Source organism: Poecile atricapillus, chromosome 39, assembly GCF_030490865.1.
Source record: "Poecile atricapillus isolate bPoeAtr1 chromosome 39, bPoeAtr1.hap1, whole genome shotgun sequence".
Lineage (NCBI taxonomy): Eukaryota > Metazoa > Chordata > Aves > Passeriformes > Paridae > Poecile > Poecile atricapillus.
Genome location: NC_081287.1, coordinates 657614 through 678590, shown reverse-complemented (window position 1 = coordinate 678590; position 20977 = coordinate 657614). Strand labels below are relative to the sequence as shown.

Here is a 20977-nt window from a genome sequence, read left to right as displayed (position 1 = left end):
CGGCACGGGAAAACCCACCAAGACGGATGGATCCCGAGCAGGAAAAACCGCGGAACGTTCCGGAAAAAACCACCCAACAACCATTAAAAAAACCAAAAAAAAACCCCAAAAAAACCCCAAAAAAACCCCACGGGGCAGCCACCGAGAGCCCACCGAGCGAGCGACGTCCGTGCGTCCGTTCCGTTCCGTCCGTGCGTCCGTGCGCCGGCCGAGCCCCCGCCCCGCGCCCGCGGTGCCGCCGGAGCCGCGGCGGCCGCACTTGCCTGGCAGGTTGTTGATGTACCCCCCGTCCATCAGGAGGTTGCCGTCCTTGGGGTCGCAGAGCGGGGGGAGGTACCCCGAGAGGGTCATGCTGGCGCGCACGTAGCGCCAGAGCGAGCCTGCGCCGGCCGAACCGGGAACGGCACCGGGAAAACGGGAACGGAACCGGGGAAACGCCGTCAGCGCCGCCGCGCCGCCGCCCCCGGTGACCGCCCTGCCCTGCCCGCGCCGGGACGCGTCTGCGCCGCCACGGGAGGCGCCCGTGGAGGGCAGAGGAATCCCGGCGCGCCCCTGACCGGTGGTGTGGACGCTCTGGACGTGGTTTTGGGGTGGTTTTGGTGGTTTTTTGGGGGGTTTTGGTGGTTTTTTGGGGGTGGCCCCGGCGAGCGAGGTGCTGACCTGGGACATTGTTAACATAGCAGCCGTCCACCAGCCAGTGGCTGTCCTTGGGGTCGCAGAGCGGAGGCAGGTAGGGGGTATAGGAGGCACTGGCTCGGACGTAGCGCCAGAGGCTGCCTGGGGACGGAGAGGACACGGTCACGGCCACCGGGGACCGCGGCGGGTGACCAAGGGACGGGGGGGACGTCGGCAGCCAGCGGCGAGGGGAGGGGGCCGGGTTAGGAGGGGTCAGCGGGGATTAGTGGGCGTTAGACGGGGCGGGGGCCACCGGCAGCGGGGTGGACGTGGACGGCTCAATGTCCCAGGTGAGCTCCAGCAGGCCACCACAAGGGTCCCGCCACCACCGCCGTGTCCCCAGCACCAGCGTGTCCCCAGCACCAGCGTGTCCCCAAGGCCACCACCATCATGTCCCTACCACCGTGTCCCCACGACCATCACGTCCCCACCATCGTGTCCCCAACACCACCTGATGTCCCCGCCATGGCCCAAACACCACAATGATGTCACATCCCCACCACTGCCATGTCCCCACCACCATGTCCCCAGCACCACCATGATGTCCCCACCACCACAATGTCCCTATCACCACGATGTCCCCACCACCACGATGTCCCCCATCACCACCATGTTCCCACATCACCACCATGTTCCATCACCACGTCCCCACCACGATGTCCCCATCACCACCATGACATCCCCACCACCATCATGATGTCCTCACCACCACCATGATGTCCCCACCACCACCACAATGTCCTCACCACCATGATGTCCCCATCATGATGTCCCCACCACGATGTCCTCACCACTACCACAATGTCCCACCACCACCATGATGTCCCCACCACCATGATGATGTCCCACCACCACCACGTCCCCACCACCATCATCTCCCCATCATGATGTCCCCACCACCACGATGTCCCCACCACCACGATGTCCCACCACCACCACCATGATGTCCCCATCATGATGTCCTCACCACCATGATGTCCCCACCACCATGATGTCCCCACCACCACAATGTCCCTATCACCACATCCCCACCACCATGTCCCATCACCATGTCCCCACCATGATGTCCTCACGACCACCACAATGTCCCACCACCACCATGATGTCTCCACCATGACATCCCCACCACCACCATGATGTCCCCATCATGATGTCCTCACCACCATGATGTCCTCACCACCATGATGTCCCCACCACCACAATGATGTCCCACCACCACCACCACCACGTCCCCACCACCACCACCACCATGTCCCCACCATGACATCCCCACCACCACCATGATGTCCCCATCATGATGTCCTCACCACCATGATGTCCCCACCACCACCACCACGTCCCCACCACCACCACCACCATGTCCCCACCATGACATCCCCACCACCACCATGATGTCCCCATCATGATGTCCCCAGCACCACCACAATGTCCCCACCACCACCACGTCCCCGTGCCTCACGGGGGGTTACTGGGGTTAGTGGTCAGCAGCGGTGTTAGCGCCCCAGCCCTGCCCCGTGTCCTCGCTGTCCCCGTGTCCCCGAGGAGCTCTCACCGTCCGTGTGCACCCGCATGGCCGAGGCCGTGATGTCGGTGGTGACGTTGAAGTAGGGCAGCCACAGGTCCTGCGGGGGACGGCACGGGCTGGGTGACGCCGCGGGGACACCGGGACGGGCCCGGGGTGGGACGGCTGAGGGGACACACCTCGATCTGCTTGTCCTGGAACACTCGGTTGATGCTGGCGTTGAAGGCCGAGCCCGAGAACATGGAGGTGATGGGGTAGGTGAGGTCCAGCACGGTCTCGAAAACGGAATTCATGCACTGGGGGAGGAGGAGGAGGAGGAGGAGGAGGAGGAGGAGGAGGAGGAGGAGGAGGAAGAGAAGGAGGAAATGGAGAAGAAAAATGAGGGGGAGAAGGAGGAGGAAGAAGAAGAGGAGGAGGAGGAGGAAGAGGAAGAGGAGAAGAAGGAGGAAATGGAGAAGAAAAATAAGGGGAAGAAGGAGGAAGAAAGGAGGAGGAGGAAGAAGAAGAGGAGGAGGAGGAAGAGGAGAAGGAGGAAAAGGAGAAGAAAAATGAGGGGGAGAAGGAGGAGGAAGAGGAAGAGGAGAAAAGGAGGAGGAGAAAGAAGAAGTGAAACAGGAAGAGGTCGGGTTAGAAACAGCCAGGACAGGGCTGGGCACAGCCTGAGAGGGTCCCTGGAGTGGGATGGCCCTGTCCCCATGTCCCTGTCCCCATGTCCCTGTGTCCCTGTCCCCGTGTCCCTGTCCCTGTGTCCCTGTCCCTGTGTCCCTGTCCAGGTGTCCCCGTGTCCCTGTCCCCATTTCCCTGTCCCTGTGTCCTTGTCCCTGTGTCCCCGTGTCCCTGTGTCCCTGTGTCCCCATGTCCCTGTCCCCCTGTCCCCGTGTCCCTGTCGCTGTGTCCCCGTGTCCCTGTCCCCATGTCCCTGTGTCCCCATGTCCCTGTGTCCCTGTGTCCCCGTGTCCCTGTCCCTGTCCCCCTGTCCCCATGTCCCTGTGTCCCCGTGTCCCTGTGTCCCTGTCCCTGTCCCCATGTCCCTGTCCCCATGTCCCTGTGTCCCTGTCCAGGTGTCCCCGTGTCCCTGTCCCCATTTCCCTGTCCCCGTGTCTCTGTCCCTGTCCCCGTGTCCCTGTCCCCGTGTCCCCGTGTCCCTGTCCCCATGCCCCCTGTCCCCGTGTCCCCAGAGTGACGCACCCGGGCCCACTCGCGGGCGCGCTGTTTGGTGCGCACGGCGCTGCGCTCCTCGGCGTAGAGCGCGCCGATGAAGGCGCCGATGGAGGTGCCCCCCACCAGATCAATGGGGATCCCCGACTCCTCCATGGCCTTGATCACCCCAATGTGAGAGCAGCCCCTGCAGGAGAGACACCGAGTCAGGGGGACACGGGGTGGGGACACGGGGACAGGGGTGTGGGGACAGGGGGACAGGGGTGTGGGGACAGGGTGTGGGGACATGGGGTGTGGGGACAGGGGGACACGGGGTGTGGGGACATGGGGACAGGGGTGTGGGGACAGGGGGACACGGGGTGTGGGGACATGGGGCGTGGGGACAGGGGGTGTGGGGACAGGGGGACACGGGGTGTGGGGACAGGGGGTGTGGGGACAGGGGGACAGGGGGACAGAGCCATGGGGACACAGGGACATGAGGACACAAGGACAGGGGACACAGGGTATGAGGACATAGGGACAGGGGACATGGGGATATGAGGACACAAGGACACAGGGACATGGGGACACAGGGACAGGGGACACAGGGGACACAGGCCCCTGGGGACACAGGGACAGGAGACACAGGGACAGGGGACACAGGGCCACGAGGACATGGGGACACAGGCCCCTGGGGACACAGGGACAGGGGACACAGGGACAGGGGACACAGGGCCACGAGGACATGGGGACACAGGGACAGGGGACACAGGGACAGGGGACACAGGGACAGGAGACACAGGCCCATGGGGACACAGGGACAGGGGACACAGGGCCCTGGGGACACAGGGCCCTGGGGACACAGGGCCCTGGGGACACAGGGACATGGGGACACAGGGACAGGGGACACAGGGCCCTGGGGACACAGGGCCCTGGGGACACAGGGCCCTGGGGACACAGGGACATGGGGACACAGGGACAGGGGACACAGGGCCCTGGGGACACAGGGCCCTGGGGACACAGGGACAGGAGACACAGGGACAGGGGACACAGGGGACACGGGCGCCCACCTGGCGCCGCCGCCGCCCAGCACCAGGGCGATGGTGTTTCCGGTGAGGACGCGCGCCAGGCGCGAGAAGTCGCTGTGCCGGTCGGCGCTCTTCTCAAACACCTTCTCGTACATCTCCCGCTGCGGGGGGACAGCGGCCGGCTGACGGTGGCCACGGTGGCCACGGTGGCCCCGGTGGCCTCGGGGGTGTCACTCACCAGCTTGGCGGGGCTGCGGCGCGAGAAGACGCGGCGGGGACAGCGGATGTGCAGGTGGCCCGAGCACCAGCTGCGCATGTTGAGCCACTCCACCGTGCGCGCCGGGCCGGCGCCGTCCTCGCGGTGCAGCAGCACCAGCTGCTTCAGCGCCCGCACCGCCGTGTTCTCCAGCATCTGCTCCAGCTGCGGGGGACACCACGGGGATGTCACCTTCAGAGCGTGGGGACACCCCTGTGACATCCCTGAGACACCCCTGGGACACCCACACCGCCGTGTTCTCCAACATCTGCTCCAGCTGCGGGGGACACCATGGGGCTGTGTCCCATCCCATCCCTGTCCCCACCCATGTCCCACCACTGTCCCCACGCTGTCCCCAGGCCATGTTCCTGTCCCCACGCTGTCCCCAGGCCATGTTCCTGTCCCCACGCTGTCCCCGTGCTGTCCCCACTCTGTTCCCACGGTGTCCCCACACTGTTCCCACACTGTCCCCACACCGTGTCCCTGTCCCCACGCCGTGTCCCTGTCCCCAGGCCATGTCCCTGTCCCCGTGCTGTCCCCAGGCCGTGTCCCTGTCCCCAGGCTGTCCCCAGGCTGTCCCCACGCTGTCCCCACGCCGTGTCCCTGTCCCCACACCGTGTCCCTGTCCCCACGCCGTGTCCCTGTCCCCGTCCCCACACCGTGTCCCTGTCCCCACGCCGTGTCCCTGTCCCCACACCGTGTCCCTGTCCCCACTCTGTCCCCACACTGTCCCCACGCTGTCCCCACGCCGTGTCCCTGTCCCCACACCGTGTCCCTGTCCCCAGGCCATGTCCCTGTCCCCGTGCTGTCCCCACCTCCCCGAGGGCGGGCTCCTGCTCTCCCAGCCCCACGATGAGGATGCAGTCGGCCTGGCGGATGCAGCGCAGCGTCCACGGGGTCAGCGTGCAGTCCGTCTGGTAGAGCACGATGCGGTGGAGATCCTCCTGCTGCGCCAGCCACCCCGACAGCCGGTACTCCTGGATGCTGCCGGGGACACCGCGCGGTCAGCGCCGGCCCCAGGGGCGGGAGGGACCGCGGCCACCCACCGCTGACCACCGAGAGCCGCCGGTACCTCTCCAGAGCCGAGGAACCCAGGCGGGCGCGGATGATGTCGCTGGTGAGGAGCAGCGTGGGGCCTGTGGAGGTGGGGATGTGGTCAGTGGGGTGGGGATGTGGTCACCTCTAGGGTGTGGTCATCGCCATGCCATGGAGATGTGGTCATCTCCAGGCCATGGGCACCACCGTGGCATGGGGATGTGGTCATCTCCAGGACCACATCATCATGGCCATGGTCACCGTGCCATGGTCACCATCCCATGGTGACCATCCCGCGGTGGTCAGTGTCCCACAGTGACCATCCCACGGTGACCATCCCACAGTGACCATCCCGCAGTGGTCACCATCCCGCAGTGACCATCCAGCGGTGGTCAGTGTCCCACAGTGACCATCCCGTGGTGACCATCCCGTGGTGACCATCCCACAGTGACCATCCCGCAGTGGTCAGTGTCCCACAGTGACCATCCCATGGTGACCATCCTGTGGTGGTCAGTGTCCCACAGTGACCATCCCATGGTGACCATCCCGTGGTGACCATCCGGCGGTGGTCAGTGTCCCACAGTGACCATCCCATGGTGACCATCCCGCGGTGGTCAGTGTCCCACAGTGACCATCCCACAGTGACCATCCCGTGGTGGTCAGTGTCCCGTGGTCACCATCCCGTGGTGACCATCCCACAGTGACCATCCCGCAGTGGTCAGTGTCCCGTGGTCACCATCCCATGGTGACCATCCCGTGGTGACCATCCCGTGGTGGTCAGTGTCCCACAGTGACCATCCCGTGGTCACCATCCCGTGGTCACCATCCCATGGTGACCATCCCGTGGTGGTCACCATCCCATGGTCACCATCCCACAGTGACCATCCCGTGGTGGTCAGTGTCCCACAGTGACCATCCCATGGTGACCATCCCGTGGTGACCATCCCGCGGTGACCATCCAGCAGTGGTCAGTGTCCCGTGGTCACCATCCCGCGGTGACCACCCGGCGGTGGCCGCTCACCGATGGCGTTGAGCGCGTGCTGCAGCTCCAGCGTGAAGGCCGCCATGGGCACCTCGTCGCACACGGGCAGCACCGCCACCGTCGCCAGGTTGCTGGTGGGGTTGATGGGCTCCGAGCTGGAGGCCATGCCCAGGCCGGACCCTGGGTGGACACCGAGGAGTGGACACGCAGCTCTGGTGGCGACCACCGGCCCCGCCGGGGCCACCACAGGGTTGTCCTACCTGGGAAGGGCCCGCGGAGCTGCTGGAGGTTGCCCAGGATCTTCTGGCTCAGGAGGTGGATGAGGCGGGTGACCACCTGTGGGGACAAGGACAGGGACGGCCATCAGAGCTGGCAGGGTCATCAGCACCCCAGGCCAGTGTCCTGCAGGAGATCCTGGGTGCCACCACCACCGTCTGTCCTTGGAGATCTCAGCTGCCATCCAGCCCCATCCATCAACACCTCAGGTGCCATCAACCCTCACCCCTGGGGACCTCAGGTGTCACCACCCATCCTTGGGGACCTCAGGTGCCACCACCCTTCACTCTTGAAAGCCTCAGGTGCCACCAGCCATCCTTGGGGACCTCAGGTGCCACCACCCCTCACTCTTGAAAGCCTCAGGTGCCACCAGCCATCCTTGGGGACCTCAGGTGCCACCACCCCTCACTCTTGAGGACCTCAGGTGCCACCACCCATCCTTGGGGACTTCAGGTGCCATCCAGCCCCATCCATCAACACCTCAGGTGCCATCAACCCTCACCCCTGGGGACCTCAGGTGCCACCACCCATCCTTGGGGACCTCAGGTGCCACCACCTATCCTTGGGGACCTCAGGTGCCACCACCCCTCACTCTTGAAAGCCTCAGGTGTCACCACCCATCCTTCGGGACCTCAGGTGCCATCAACCCTCACCCCTGGGAACCTGAGGTGCCACCACCACCCATGCCTGGGAACCTCAGGTGCCACTACCCCTCACCTTTGGGGACCTCAGGTGCCACCAACACCCATCCATCAAGACTTCAGGTGCTGCCACCTATCCCTGGGGATTTCAGATGCCACCACCCATCCATCAACACCTCAGGTGCCACGACCCCTCACCCTTGAGAGCCTCAGGTGCCACCAACACCCATCCTTGAGAACCTCAGGTGCCACCACCCCTTCCTCCACTCTCCTCCTCCAACAGCTTCATTAACTCCTTCATTACAGCCGCTTCTAATTAGAGCCACGGGGCCACCTTGGCGGGCCACCGGGGGCTACCTGCGGGTATCTCCTCTTGATGTTGTTGAGGGTCCCCTCGGGCAGCTTGGCCAGCTCCGTGTCCCTCACCGCGTGCACCGTGGTGGCCCTGGGCTGCCGCGTCAGCGCCTCCACCTGCGGGGGCGACCGAGCCGTGGAACCACCCGGGGACGTCCGGCCGCCGTCCCCGCGGCGTCCCCGAGGTGCTGCTGCTGGTGGAGGTGGTGGTGGAGGTGACACTGACCACGCCCACCAGGTCGCCGCGGCCGTACTCGCCCACCAGCTCCTTCTTGCCGCTGCCCTTCTGGATGACCGAGCGCAGCCGCCCGTTGAGGACGATGTAGGTGCAGTCCGACTTGTCCCCCTGCCTGGGGACAGCGCTGGTGGCACCTCTGGTGGCCGTCCCCGAGCTCGGGTGGACACCTGGGCGTGGTCACTCACCTGTAGAGCGCCCGGCCGGCCTCCACGGCCATCCAGTCGATGGCGAAGTCCATCTGGCGCACGAAGGGCGACATGCGGGCGGCCACCGTGTGGGCCACGCTCAGGACCACGCTGGGCTGCTCCCGCATGATCCTGGGGGGACACGGCCACGCCGTGGTGACCCCAGAGTGTCCCACCCCAAGGTGGGGAAGCTCAAGGGTGGAGGGTGACCGTCAGCATCGTGGTGGCCTCTCGCTCGGGACAGCCCAAAATTCCACCCCGGGGAGCTGCCCGACCTTGGGAAGGATCCCTGGGGAGATGTTTTGGGGTTCCACCACCCTCTGGGGGAGGAACCTGCACCTGATGTCCCACCCAACCGGGTCCTGTCACCGGCACCGCAGCAGAGAGCGGTGCTGAGGAAGATGAGGAGCTCGAGGGTCTCCAGCTGAACATTCCCAGCTCCCTCAGCCCCTCCAGACCCTTCCTCATCCTGGGGGCCTCTTTTGGGCACTTCCAAAGGTTTCTTTTTCCACGTTTTGGTGACCAAAACTTCACAAAATACCCAAAACTTCATGGAATATCCAACTTGAGGCCTGGGGACAACCCCGAGGCAACTGGGGCCACCATAAAGTGATGGGGGACCACCTCAAAGAGGTGAGGGACCACCCTGAAGTCAGAAGGACCACCCCAAAGCCATGAGGAACCATCCCAAAACCACGTGGGACCACCCCAAAACCATGTGGGACCATCCCAAAGTGATGGGAACCATCTCAAAGTGATGGGAACCATCCCAAAGCCATGAGGAACCACCCCAGAGACATGGGACCACCCCAAAGCCATGAGGAACCATCCCAAAGCCATGAGGAACCACCTCAAAGCCTTGAGGAACCACCCCAAAGCCTTGAGGAACCACCTCAAAGCCATGTAAGACCATCCAAAAACCACATGGAACCATCCCAGAGATGTGGGACCATCCCAAAGTGATGAGGAACCACCCCAAAGCCACATGGGACCACCCCAAAACCACGTGAGACCATCCCAGAGATGTGGGACCACCCCAAAGCCATGAAGAACCACCCCAAAACCACGTGGGACCATCCCAGAGATGTGGGACCATCCCAAAGTGATGGGAACCATCCCAAAGCCATGAGGAACCATCCCAAAACCACGTGGGACCATCCCAGAGATGTGGGACCACCCCAAAGCCACGTGGGATGCCCTGAGCTCAGGGAGCACCACCAAGCGCTGGAGATCCACCACGGGGACGCGCCAGGACTCACTCGTAGAAGTCGGACTTGGAGATCTTGAGGAAGGTGCAGTCGCGGTTGGCCTTGATGGTGAAGATGAGAGGTTCCCCGGTGAGCACGGCCAGCTGTCCCACCAGCTCGCCGGGCTGCGTGAGGAACAGGCAGACGTCCTCCTCCTTGTCGATCATGCGCTGGTAGACGTGGAGACACCCCCAGAGCACGAAGTGCAGGCTCACGTCCTGCCCAGAAGGTCCCCTGTCACCTCCCGAGGTCACCACGGGAGGTCCCACCACCACCACCACCACCAGAGGTTCTTCTGGTTCTCCTCTGCTCTTGGGGTTGTTTCTGCCCCACCACGAGGCAGGAGGAGGTGAAGGTCCCCCAAACCCACCTGGTCACCCTGGCGAGCGATGACCGTGCCGCCCTTGGCGTGGTGGAGCAGGACGCGGTTGTTGAGCAGAGAAGGGTCCTGGAGAGGAGAATGAGACCATTGTGGGGTCACCATGAGGGTGATGGGATGACCAGGAGGCCATGGAGACCACCACGAAGCAATGGGGTCCACCATGAGGAGATGGGAACCCACCCCAAAGTGATGGGGACCACCATAAAGGTGGCCAAGACCACCACGGAGAACTCACTAGGAGCCCATCCTGACCCTACAGGACCACCAGGAACCCATCCCAACCCTACAGGACCATCAGGAACCCACCAGGAACCCACCAGGAACCCATCCCAACCCTACAGGACCATCAGGAACCCATCCTGACCCTACAGGACCACCAAGAACCCACCAGGAACCCATCCTGACCCTACAGGACCACCAGGAACCCATCAGGAACCCATCCTGACCCTACAGGACCACCAGGAACTCACCAGGAACCCATCCTGACCCTACAGGACCACCAGGAACTCACCAGGAACCCATCCCAACCCTACAGGACCACCATGAACCCACCAGGAACCCATCCTGACCCTACAGGACCATCAGGAACCCATCCTGACCCTACAGGACCACCAGGAACCCACCAGGAACCCACCAGGAACCCATCCTGACCCTACAGAACCACCAGGAACTCACCAGGAACCCATCCCAACCCTACAGGACCACCATGAACCCACCAGGAACCGACCAGGAACCCATCCTGACCCCACAAAGCCCTCTGTGACCCCGTGGCCACCCTCACCTCGATCTTCATGAGCTTGATGAGCTCCCTCTTGGCCTCCTCGAAGATGTCGCTGGTCTGGCGGCCCTGGTAGGGCCCGAAGGGACAGGTCCCCGTGGCGGTGGCCGTGGCCGTGTCCTCCTCGCAGGAGCTGTAGTGGTAGATCCCCGAGGGCTGCTCCTCCAGCGTCACCGACTTGCGCTCCTTGGGCTCCTGGGACGCCTGGGGGGGATTTGGGTGGGATTTGGGTGGGATTTGGGGGGATTTGGGTGGGATTCAGGAGGAGTTTGGGTGGGATTTGGGGTGGGATTGGGGGTGGGATTGGGGGTGGGATTTGGGTGGGATTTGGGGTGGGATTCAGGAGGAGTTTGGGTGGGATTTGGGGTGGGATTTGGGTGGGATTTGGGGTTGGATTTGGGGGGATTTGGGTGGGATTTGGGGTGGGATTTGGGTGGGATTTGGGGTGGGATTTGGGTGGGATTTGGGTGGGATTTGGGGTGGGATTTGGGTGGGATTTGGGTGGGATTTGGGGTGGGATTCAGGAGGAGTTTGGGTGGGATTTGGGTGGGATTTGGGGTGGGATTTGGGTGGGATTTGGGGTTGGATTTGGGGTGGGATTTGGGGTGGGATTCAGGAGGAGTTTGGGTGGGATTTGGGGTGGGATTTGGGGTGGGATTCAGGACAGGATGTGGGGGGAATTTGGGGGGATTTGGGGTGGGATTTATGGGGGATTTGGGGTGGGATTTGTGGTGTGACTCAGAAGGAATTTGGGTGTGACTCAGGATGGGATTTGAGGTGGGATTCAGAAGGAATTTGGGTGGGATTTGGGGTGGGATTCAGGAGGAATCTGGGGTGGGATTCAGGAGGAGTTTGGGTGGGATTCAGGGTGGGATTCGGGGTGGGATTTGAGGCGGGATTCAGGAGGAACCTTGGTGGGATTCAGGAGGAACCTTGGTGGGATTCAGGGTGGGGTTCAGGAGGAATCTGGGGTGCGACTCAGGAGGAATTTGGGTGGGATTCAGGAGGAATCTTGGTGGGATTTGGGGTGGGATTCAGGAGGAATCTGGGGTGGGATTCAGGAGGAGTTTGGGGTGGGATTCAGGAGGAGTTTGGGTGGGATTCGGGGTGGGATTCAGGAGGAATCTGGGGTGGGATCCAGGAGGAGTTTGGGTGGGATTCAGGGTGGGATTCAGGAGGAATCTGGGGTGGGATCCAGGAGGAACCTTGGTGGGACTCAAGGTGTTCCTCAGCAGGAACCTTGGTGGGACTCAAGGTGTTCCTCAGCAGGAACCCCAGCCGTACCTGCCCGAAGGCGCCGGTGCTGTCCTCCTGCAGCGACACCGAGATGCGCCCGCGCTCGTAGGCCATGTCGAAATCCGAGCGAGGACCCTTCTGGATGCCTGGCCGGGGTCAGGGGGTCACCAAACGGTGACAAAGCCACCCCTGGGTGACGGCCACACCCCCGGGCGCGGCCGCAGCTCACCGGAGATGTCCACGGGCATGGAGATGCAGCGGCTCAGCAGCGGCGGCGGCGCCGGGGCCTCCAGGCCGGTGGCTTTCATCAGCTCGGCTTTGGGAGGAGGAACCCCAAAAAAAACCTGAGCATGGGGTGGTGGAGACCCCAAAAATGATTGGGGTGGGGGTCTCGGGGGTCTCACCGGCGTCCCGGCCCTCGTCGGCGCTGCCCAGGCCGCGCTTGCCGTGACGGACCGGGCTGGTGCGGGCGGCGTGGCCGGGCTGAGGGAAGAGCCGCAGGGGCTGCATGTCCTGCAGGTTTGGGGACATCAGAGGGACAAGGGGACATCAGAGGGACAAGGGGACATCAGAGGGACAAGGGGACATCAGAGGGACAAGGGGACATCAGAGGGACAAACAAGGGGACATCAGAGGGACACGGGGACATCAGAGGGACAAGGGGACATCAGAGGGACAAGGGGACATCAGAGGGACCTGGTCCAGCTCAGGACCTGCCCAGATTTCAGTCTCAGTTCTGGCCGGAGAGATCGTTGGCATCGGGGTTTGGGGAGTTGGGTTTGGGGTGGCCATGGTTGGGTTTGGGGTGGCCATGGTTGGGTTTGGGGTGGTCATGGTTGGGTTTGGTGGCCACAGTTGGGTTTGGGGTGGTCATGGTTGGGTTTGGGGTGGCCACAGTTGGGTTTGGGGTGGCCATGGTTGGGTTTGGGGTGGTCATGGTTGGGTTTGGGGTGGTCATGGTTGGGTTTGGGGTGGTCATGGTTGGGTTTGGGGTGGCCATGGTTGGGTTTGGTGGCCATGGTTGGGTTTGGGGTGGCCATGGTTGGGTTTGGGGTGGTCATGGTTGGGTTTGGTGGCCATGGTTGGGTTTGGGGTGGTCACAGCTGGGTTTGGGGTGGTCACAGCTGGCTCAGGGTGGTCACAGTTGGGTTTGGGGTGGTCACAGCCGGGTTTGGGGTGGTCACAGCTGGCTCAGGGTGGTCACAGTTGGGTTTGGGGTGGTCACAGCCGGGTTTGGGGTGGTCACAGCCGGGTTTGGGGTGGTCACAGCTGGCTCTGGGGTGGTCACAGCTGGCTCAGGGTGGTCACAGCTGGCCCTGGGGTGGTCACTCACGTGGCTGAAGAGCTCGTTGGTCAAGCCCAGGTAGTTGTGCAAGGCCAGGAAGGTGACGCGCTGCAGCCGCACCATGATGATCTGCGGGGCCGGGGAGGGGACACGAGGCCACCGTGGGTCCCCTGCCACCCCCAGGGACCTCCCGGGGGGTCCCCAAGACCCCGACCCACCTGCACCACCCTGACCAGGCTCTCGGGGTACTTCTCAAAGACGGCCGAGAAGGCCTCGACCGGCAGGCGCAGCACGGTGGAGTCCTCGGCGGCGCGGGCGCAAACCGTCCGGTACGGCCGCTGGTGGCCCTGGGGACACCGCGGGCTCAGGGGACACGTGGGGACAGCTCCAGGTCAGGGGTGGCACCGGGGATTGGGCAGTTGGGTTTGGGGTGGCCATAGGGTGGTCACAGTTGGGTTTGGGGTGGTCACAGTTGGGTTTTGGGTGGCCATGGTTGGGTTTGGGGTGGTCACGGTTGGGTTTGGGGTGGTCACAGTTGGGTTTTGGGTGGCCATGGTTGGGTTTGGGGTGGTCACGGTTGGGTTTGGGGTGGTCATGGTTGGGTTTGGGGTGGTCACAGTTGGGTTTTGGGTGGCCATGGTTGGGTCTGAGGTGGCCACAGCTGGGTTTGGGGTGGCCATGGTTGGGTTTGGGGTGGTCACAGTTGGGTTTGGGGTGGTCATGGTTGGGTTTGGGGTGGCCATGGTTGGGTTTGAGGTGGTCATGGTTGGGTCTGGAGTGGCCATGGGGTGGTCACAGTTGGGTTTGGGGTGGTCATGGTTGGGTTTGGGGTGGTCATGCTTGGGTTTGGTGGCCACAGTTGGGTTTGGCAGCCATGGTTGGGTCTGGGGTGGCCATAGCTGGGTTTGGGGTGGCCATGGTTGGGTTGGGCGGCCATGGTTGGGTTTTGGGTGGTCATGGTTGGGTTTGGTGGCCACGGTTGGGTTTGGTGGTCACAGTTGGGTTTGGGGTGGTCATGGTTGGGTTTGGGGTGGCCACAGTTGGGTTTGGTGGCCACGGTTGGATTTGAGGTGGCCATGGTTGGGTTTGGGATGGTCACAGTGGAATTTGGGGTGGCCACAGTTGGGTTCGGTGGCCACAGCTGGGTTTGGGGTGGCCACAGTTGGGTTTGGGGTGGCCACAGTTGGGTTTGGGGTGGTCACAGTTCGGTTTGGTGGCCACGGTTGGGTTTGAGGTGGCCATGATTGGGTTTGAGGTGGCCATGGTTGGGTTTGAGGTGGCCATGGTTGGGTTTGGGGTGGCCACAGTTGGGTTTGGGGTGGTCACAGTTGGGTTTGGTGGCCACGGTTGAGCTGGAGATGTTTGGGGACAGCCTAGGCGGGTTGGGGACAGTCACCCATTGATCTCAGTGTGGTTTGGGGACATTGCCCGCGGTGTCCCCGAGGGTTTGGGGACGTGGTCGCTACCGTGATGACGTCGAGGATGCTGAGCAGGCTGTGGACGCTGTCCCCAGGGAACACCTCCTTCATCACCGTCTCCTTCCCGTCCTGCCAGGACACAGCCCGTGTCCCCTGGGGTCCCCTGGTGTCCCCTGGGTGTCCCCTGGTGTCCCCTGGGTGTCCCCTGGTGTCCCCTGGGGTCCCCTGGGTGTCCCCTGGTGTCCCCTGATGTCCTCCAGTGTCCCCTGGGGTCCCCTGGTGTCCCCTGGGTGTCCCCTGGGGGTCCCCAAAATGCCCCTGATGTCCTCTGGGTGTCCCCTGGGGTCCCCTGGTGTCCCCTGGTGTCCCCTGGGTGTCCCCTGGGGTCCTCTGGGGTCCTCTGGGGTCCCCTGGTGTCCCCTGGGTGTCCCCTGGTGTCCCCTGGGTGTCCCCTGGTGTCCTCCAGTGTCCCCTGGTGTCCCCTGGGGTCCCCTGGGGTCCCCTGGGTGTCCCCTGGGTGTCCCCTGGGGTCCTCTGGTGTCCCCTGGTATCCCCTGGGGTCCCCTGGTGTCCCCTGGGTGTCCCCTGGGTGTCCCCTGGGGTCCTCTGGGTGTCCCCTGGGGTCCCCTGGTGTCCCCTGGTGTCCCCTGGTGTCTCCTGGGTGTCCCCTGGGGTCCCCTGGTGTCCTCCAGTGTCCCCTGGTGTCCCCTGGGTGTCCCCTGGGGTCCCCTGGTGTCCCCTGGTGTCCCCAGAATGTCCCTGATGTCCCTTGGCTGTCCCTGGGTGCCTCCCAGATATCCCCATCTGTCTGCAGGCTGTCCCTGATGTCCCTCGATGTCCCCAGGCTGTTTCTGATGTCCCCAGGATGTCTCTGGGTGTCCCCAGGATGTCCCCAGGATGTCCCATATGTCCCCAGGCTGTGCCCAATGTCCCCAGGTGTCCCCAGGCTGTCCCCAATGCCCCCAGACTGTCCCCAGTGTTCCCAGGATGTTCCCAGGATGTCCCCAGGATGCCCCCAATGCCCCCAGGATGTCCCCAGATGTCCCCAATGCCCCCAGACTGACCCCAGACTGTCCCCAATGCCCCCAGGATGTCCCCAGGATGCCCCCAATGCCCCCAGGATGTCCCCAGATGTCCCCAGGATGACCCTGATGTCCCCAGGATGTCTCTGGGTGTCCCCAAGATGTCCCATATGTCCCCAGGATGTCCCCAGTGCCCCCAGGATGTCCCCAGGATAACCCTGATGTCCCCAGGATGTCTCTGGGTGTCCCCAGGATGCCCCCAATGTCCCCAGGATGTCCCCATGATGCCCCCAATGCCCCCAGGATGTCCCCAGGATGTCCCCAATGCCCCCAGGATGTCCCCAGATGTCCCCAGGTGTCCCCTCACCGCCTCGGTGAGCAGCAGCTCCAGTTTGCCCTCCTGCAGGACGTAGATGCTGGTGTCGGGCTGGCCGGGCCGGAACACATCCTCGCCCTGCTGGCACTGCTGGAACACCATGTGCTTGCACAGCTCCAGGAACAGCGGCTTCTCAAAGTGTCCCAGCACCCTGTGGGGACATTGAGGGGACAGCAGTGACACTGAGGGGACAGCGGTGACACTGAGGGGACAGCGGTGACACTGAGGGGACAGCAGTGACACCCAGACCTGCCCCGGGTGCTTGCACAGCTCCAGGAACAGCGGCTTCTCAAAGTGTCCCAGCACCCTGTGGGGACATTGAGGGGACAGTGGTGACACTGAGGGGACAGCAGTGACACTGTGGGGACAGCAGTGACACCCAGACCTGCCCCGGGTGCTTGCACAGCTCCAGGAACAGCGGCTTCTCAAAGTGTCCCAGCACCCTGTGGGGACATTGAGGGGACAGCGGTGGCACTGAGGGGACAGCGGTGACACCCAGGGGACAGCAGTGACACCCAGACCCGCCCCGGTGCTTGCACAGCTCCAGGAACAGCGGCTTCTCAAAGTGTCCCAGCACCCTGTGGGGACATTGAGGGGACAGCGGTGACACTGAGGGGACAGCAGTGACACTGAGGGGACAGCGGTGACACCTTGGGGACAGCAGTGACACCAACAGGACAGCGGTGACACCCAGACCCGCCCCGGGTGCTTGCACAGCTCCAGGAACAGCGGCTTCTCAAAGTGTCCCAGCACCCTGTGGGGACATTGAGGGGACAGCGGTGACACTGAGGGGACAGCGGTGACACTGAGGGGACAGCGGTGACACCCCCGGGACAGCGGTGACACCCAGGGCAGAAGTGACACCCCCAGGATGGCGGTGACACCCCCAAGACACAGATGACCACCAAGGCAGAGGTGACACCCCTGGGACAGCGGTGACACCGAGAGGGCAGCAGTGACACTGAGGGGACACAGGTGACACCGAGGGGACACTGGCGACACCGAGGGGACATTGGTGACACCGTGGGGACACTGGTGACACCGAGGGGACATCAGTGACACTGAGGGGACATCAGTGACACTGAGGGGACACTGGTGACACTGAGGGGACACTGGTGACACTGAGGGGACAGCAGTGACACCGAGGGGACATTGGTGACACCGAGGGGACACTGGTGACACTGAGGGGACATTGGTGACACTGAGGGGACACAGGTGACACCGAGGGGACACAGGTGACACCGAGGGGACACTGGTGACACTGAGGGGACGCAGGTGACACCGAGGGGACACAGGTGACACCGAGGGGACACTGGTGACACGGAGGGGACACAGGTGACACCAAGGAAACATTGGTGACACTGAGGGGACACTGGTGACACGGAGGGGACACAGGTGACACCAAGGAAACATTGGTGACACTGAGGGGACACTGGTGACACGGAGGGGACACAGGTGACACCAAGGAAACATTGGTGACACTGAGGGGACAGCAGTGACACCGAGGGGACACAGGTGACACCGAGGGGACACAGGTGACACCGAGGGGACACGGGGAGTGCCTGGCTGGGCGCTCACCGGACGTTCTTGAGCATGTAGAGCACCTCGGAGGGCAGGTGGGACGAGGCCACGTCGAACTCGGTCAGGTCGGCCTCCAGCACCGAGGGCGGCGGCTCCTTCAGCTGCAGCGTGGGAGGCTCCTTCTGGATCCGCAGGAAACTGGCTGAGACCCTGGGGACAGCGTGGGGACAGCGTGGGGACAGTGTGGGGACAGTGTGGGGACATAGGGACACCGTGGGGACAGTGTGGGGACATGGGCACACTGTGGGGACACCATGGGGACAGCACAGACAGCGTGGGGACAGCACAGACAGCATGGGAGGCTCCTTCTGGATCCGCAGGAAACTGGCTGAGACCCTGGGGACAGCGTGGGGACAGCGTGGGGACAGTGTGGGGACACCATGGGGACAGTGTGGGGACACCGTGGGGACATGGGGACACTGTGGGGACACCACAGACACCATGGGGACAGCACAGACACCATGGGGACAGCACAGACAGCGGGGGAGGCTCCTTCTGGATCCGCAGGAAACTGGCTGAGACCCTGGGGACAGCGTGGGGACAGCGTGGGGACATGGGGACACCGTGGGGACAGTGTGGGGACACCGTGGGGACAGTGTGGGGACATGGGGACACTGTGGGGACACCATGGGGACAGCACAGACAGCGTGGGAGGCTCCTTCTGGATCCGCAGGAAACTGGCTGAGACCCTGGGGACAGCGTGGGGACAGTGTGGGGACAGTGTGGGGACACGGGGACACCATGGGGACAGTGTGGGGACAGTGTGGGGACATGGGGACACTGTGGGGACACCATGGGGACAGCACAGACACCATGGGGACAGCACAGACACCATGGGGACAGAACAGACAGTGTGGGAGGCTCCTTCTGGATCCGCAGGAAACTGGCTGACACCATGGGGACAGTGTGGGGACACCGTGGGGACAGTGGGGACACCGTGGGGACACAGTGGGGACACAGTGGGGACACCGTGGGGACACCGTGGGGACAGTGGGGACACTGTGGGGACACCGTGGGGACAGCACAGACACCGTGGGGACACCGTGGGGACAGCACAGACACCGTGGGGACAGTGGGGACACCGTGGGGACACCGTGGGGACAGTGGGGACACCGTGGGGACAGCACAGACACCGTGGGGACAGCACAGACACCGTGGGGACAGTGGGGACACTGTGGGGACACTGTGGGGACAGCACAGACACCGTGGGGACACCGTGGGGACAGCACAGACACCGTGGGGACAGTGGGGACACCGTGGGGACACCATGGGGACAGTGGGGACACCATGGGGACAGTGGGGACACCATGGGGACAGTGGCCGCTCACTTCTTGGCGATGCTGAGCACCTTGAGCTTCTTGCGGCTGCGCAGGCGCGCGGCACCGCCGGGGACACCAACGTCCACCAGCGATGACGTGGACTGGGACACCTGGGCAGAGGGGACACGGGGTCAGCTCAGGGGACATGGGGACAGTGGAGGGGACATCCCAGGGGACACGGGGAGAGCCCAGGGGACACAGGGACAGCCCAGGGGACATGGGGACAGTGGAGGGGACATGGGGACAGCCCAGGGGACAGCCCAGGGGACACCTGGCCAGAGGGGACATGGGGACAGTGGAGGGGACATGGGGACAGCCCAGGGAACCGCCCAGGTGACACAGGGACAGCCCAGCGGACACAGGGACAGCCCAGGGGACAGCCCAGGGGACAGCCCAGGGGACACAGGGACAGCCCAGGGGACACAGGGATATCCCAGGGGACACGGGGACAGCCCAGGGGACACAGGGACATCCCAGGGGACACGGGGACAGCCCAGGTGACACGGGGACAGCCCAGGGGACACAGGGACATCTCATGGGACAGCCCAGGGGACACAGGGACAGCCCAGGGGACACAGGGACATCCCAGGGGACACGGGGACAGCCCAGGGGACACGGGGACAGCCCAGGGGACAGCCCAGGGGACACAGGGACAGCCCAGGGGACACAGGGACAGCCCAGGGGACAGCCCAGGGGACAGCCCAGGGGACACAGGGACAGCCCAGGGGACACAGGGACAGCCCAGGGGACATCCCAGGGGACACGGGGACAGCCCAGGGGACACAGGGACGGCCACCCCCGCCGCTCCCGAGGGTCACCTTACGCATGATCTTGCGGCTGTAGAACAGGACCTTGTCCCGCTTGCGGAAGCGGTAGCGCGGTGGCTCCTGCGCTGGCACCTCTGGGGACACCGAGGGGACATCAGGGGATGGCCCTGTCACCTCCCCTGTGTCCCCAGGGTCACCAGGGAGGGGTGGCACTCACTCTTGAGGCGCAGCCACCAGCCCAGCACGGCCACGGCCATGACGAGCACAGTCAGGCCCAGAATGGTCCCCAGAACCTGTGGAGGGAGAGGAGTGTCCCCAAAGTGTCCCCAAAGTGTCCCCAGGTGTCCCCAGGTGTCCCCCAGGTGTCCCCAAGGGGATGGGGACAAGCACAGGGGGGGTGTGGAGGGTTGGGGACAGAGATGTGTCCCCAGGGGATAAGGTTGTGTCACCTCAGGGGTCAGTGGGGACATGGGGACACCGTCCCTGGGGATGCTGAGGACATGGGGACACTGTCCTTGGGGACACAGGGACATTGGGGACACTGGGGACACTGTGTATGGAGACAGAGGAAAACAAGGACATGGGGACACAGGGACAGGGGACAGAGGGACACAGGGGACACAGGACATGGGGACACAGGTGACACAGGTCATAGGGGTCACAGGGGACACAGGTCACACAGGGGTCACAGGGGACAGAGGACACAGGGGACACAGGACATGGGGACATGAAGACACAGGGACAGGGGACACAGGTCACAGGGGACACAGGTGATACAGGTGACACGGGGACACAGGTGACACAGGTGACACAGGTCACAGGGGACACAGGTGACACAGGTGACACAGGTGACACAGGTCACAGGGGACACAGGTGACACAGGTGACACAGGTGACATGGGGACACAGGTGACACAGGTGACACAGGGACACAGGTGACACAGGGGACACAGGTGACATGGGGACACAGTGACACAGGTGACACAGGTGACACAGCCGCTCACCGCGCGCGCCGGGAGCTGCTCCCTGCTGAAGACCCCCAGCAGCCCCCTGAGGAGAGTGGCCTGTGGGGACAAAGGGACAGCTGAGCCCTGGTGTCACCCCCCAGGCCTGGGGACACCGTGACAGGGACGGGGACACCGTGACAGGGATGGGGACACCGTGACAGGGACGGGGACACCGTGACAGGGATGGGGACACGGTGACAGGGACGGGGACACCGTGACAGGGACAGGGAC

The 20977-nt window shown here is 63.9% G+C and overlaps 1 protein-coding gene across 1 annotated transcript in view; it reads right to left on the bottom strand.

Annotated features, from left to right (window-relative positions):
- PNPLA6 (patatin like phospholipase domain containing 6) overlaps window positions 1-20977 on the bottom strand; it is a 33383-nt gene that overhangs the window by 9051 nt on the left and 3355 nt on the right. Inside the window, 28 exon segments of the mRNA XM_058861752.1 lie at window positions 264-380; window positions 2228-2297; window positions 2377-2493; window positions 3386-3542; window positions 4405-4523; window positions 4601-4783; window positions 5434-5602; window positions 5691-5754; window positions 6675-6815; window positions 6896-6971; window positions 7910-8023; window positions 8133-8256; window positions 8330-8461; window positions 9589-9794; window positions 9947-10024; window positions 10740-10940; window positions 12021-12118; window positions 12202-12383; window positions 12385-12485; window positions 13306-13386; window positions 13476-13604; window positions 14724-14804; window positions 16065-16224; window positions 17652-17804; window positions 18983-19083; window positions 19792-19874; window positions 19958-20033; window positions 20744-20803. Coding sequence (XP_058717735.1) covers window positions 264-380; window positions 2228-2297; window positions 2377-2493; window positions 3386-3542; window positions 4405-4523; window positions 4601-4783; window positions 5434-5602; window positions 5691-5754; window positions 6675-6815; window positions 6896-6971; window positions 7910-8023; window positions 8133-8256; window positions 8330-8461; window positions 9589-9794; window positions 9947-10024; window positions 10740-10940; window positions 12021-12118; window positions 12202-12383; window positions 12385-12485; window positions 13306-13386; window positions 13476-13604; window positions 14724-14804; window positions 16065-16224; window positions 17652-17804; window positions 18983-19083; window positions 19792-19874; window positions 19958-20033; window positions 20744-20803 — 3373 coding nt within the window.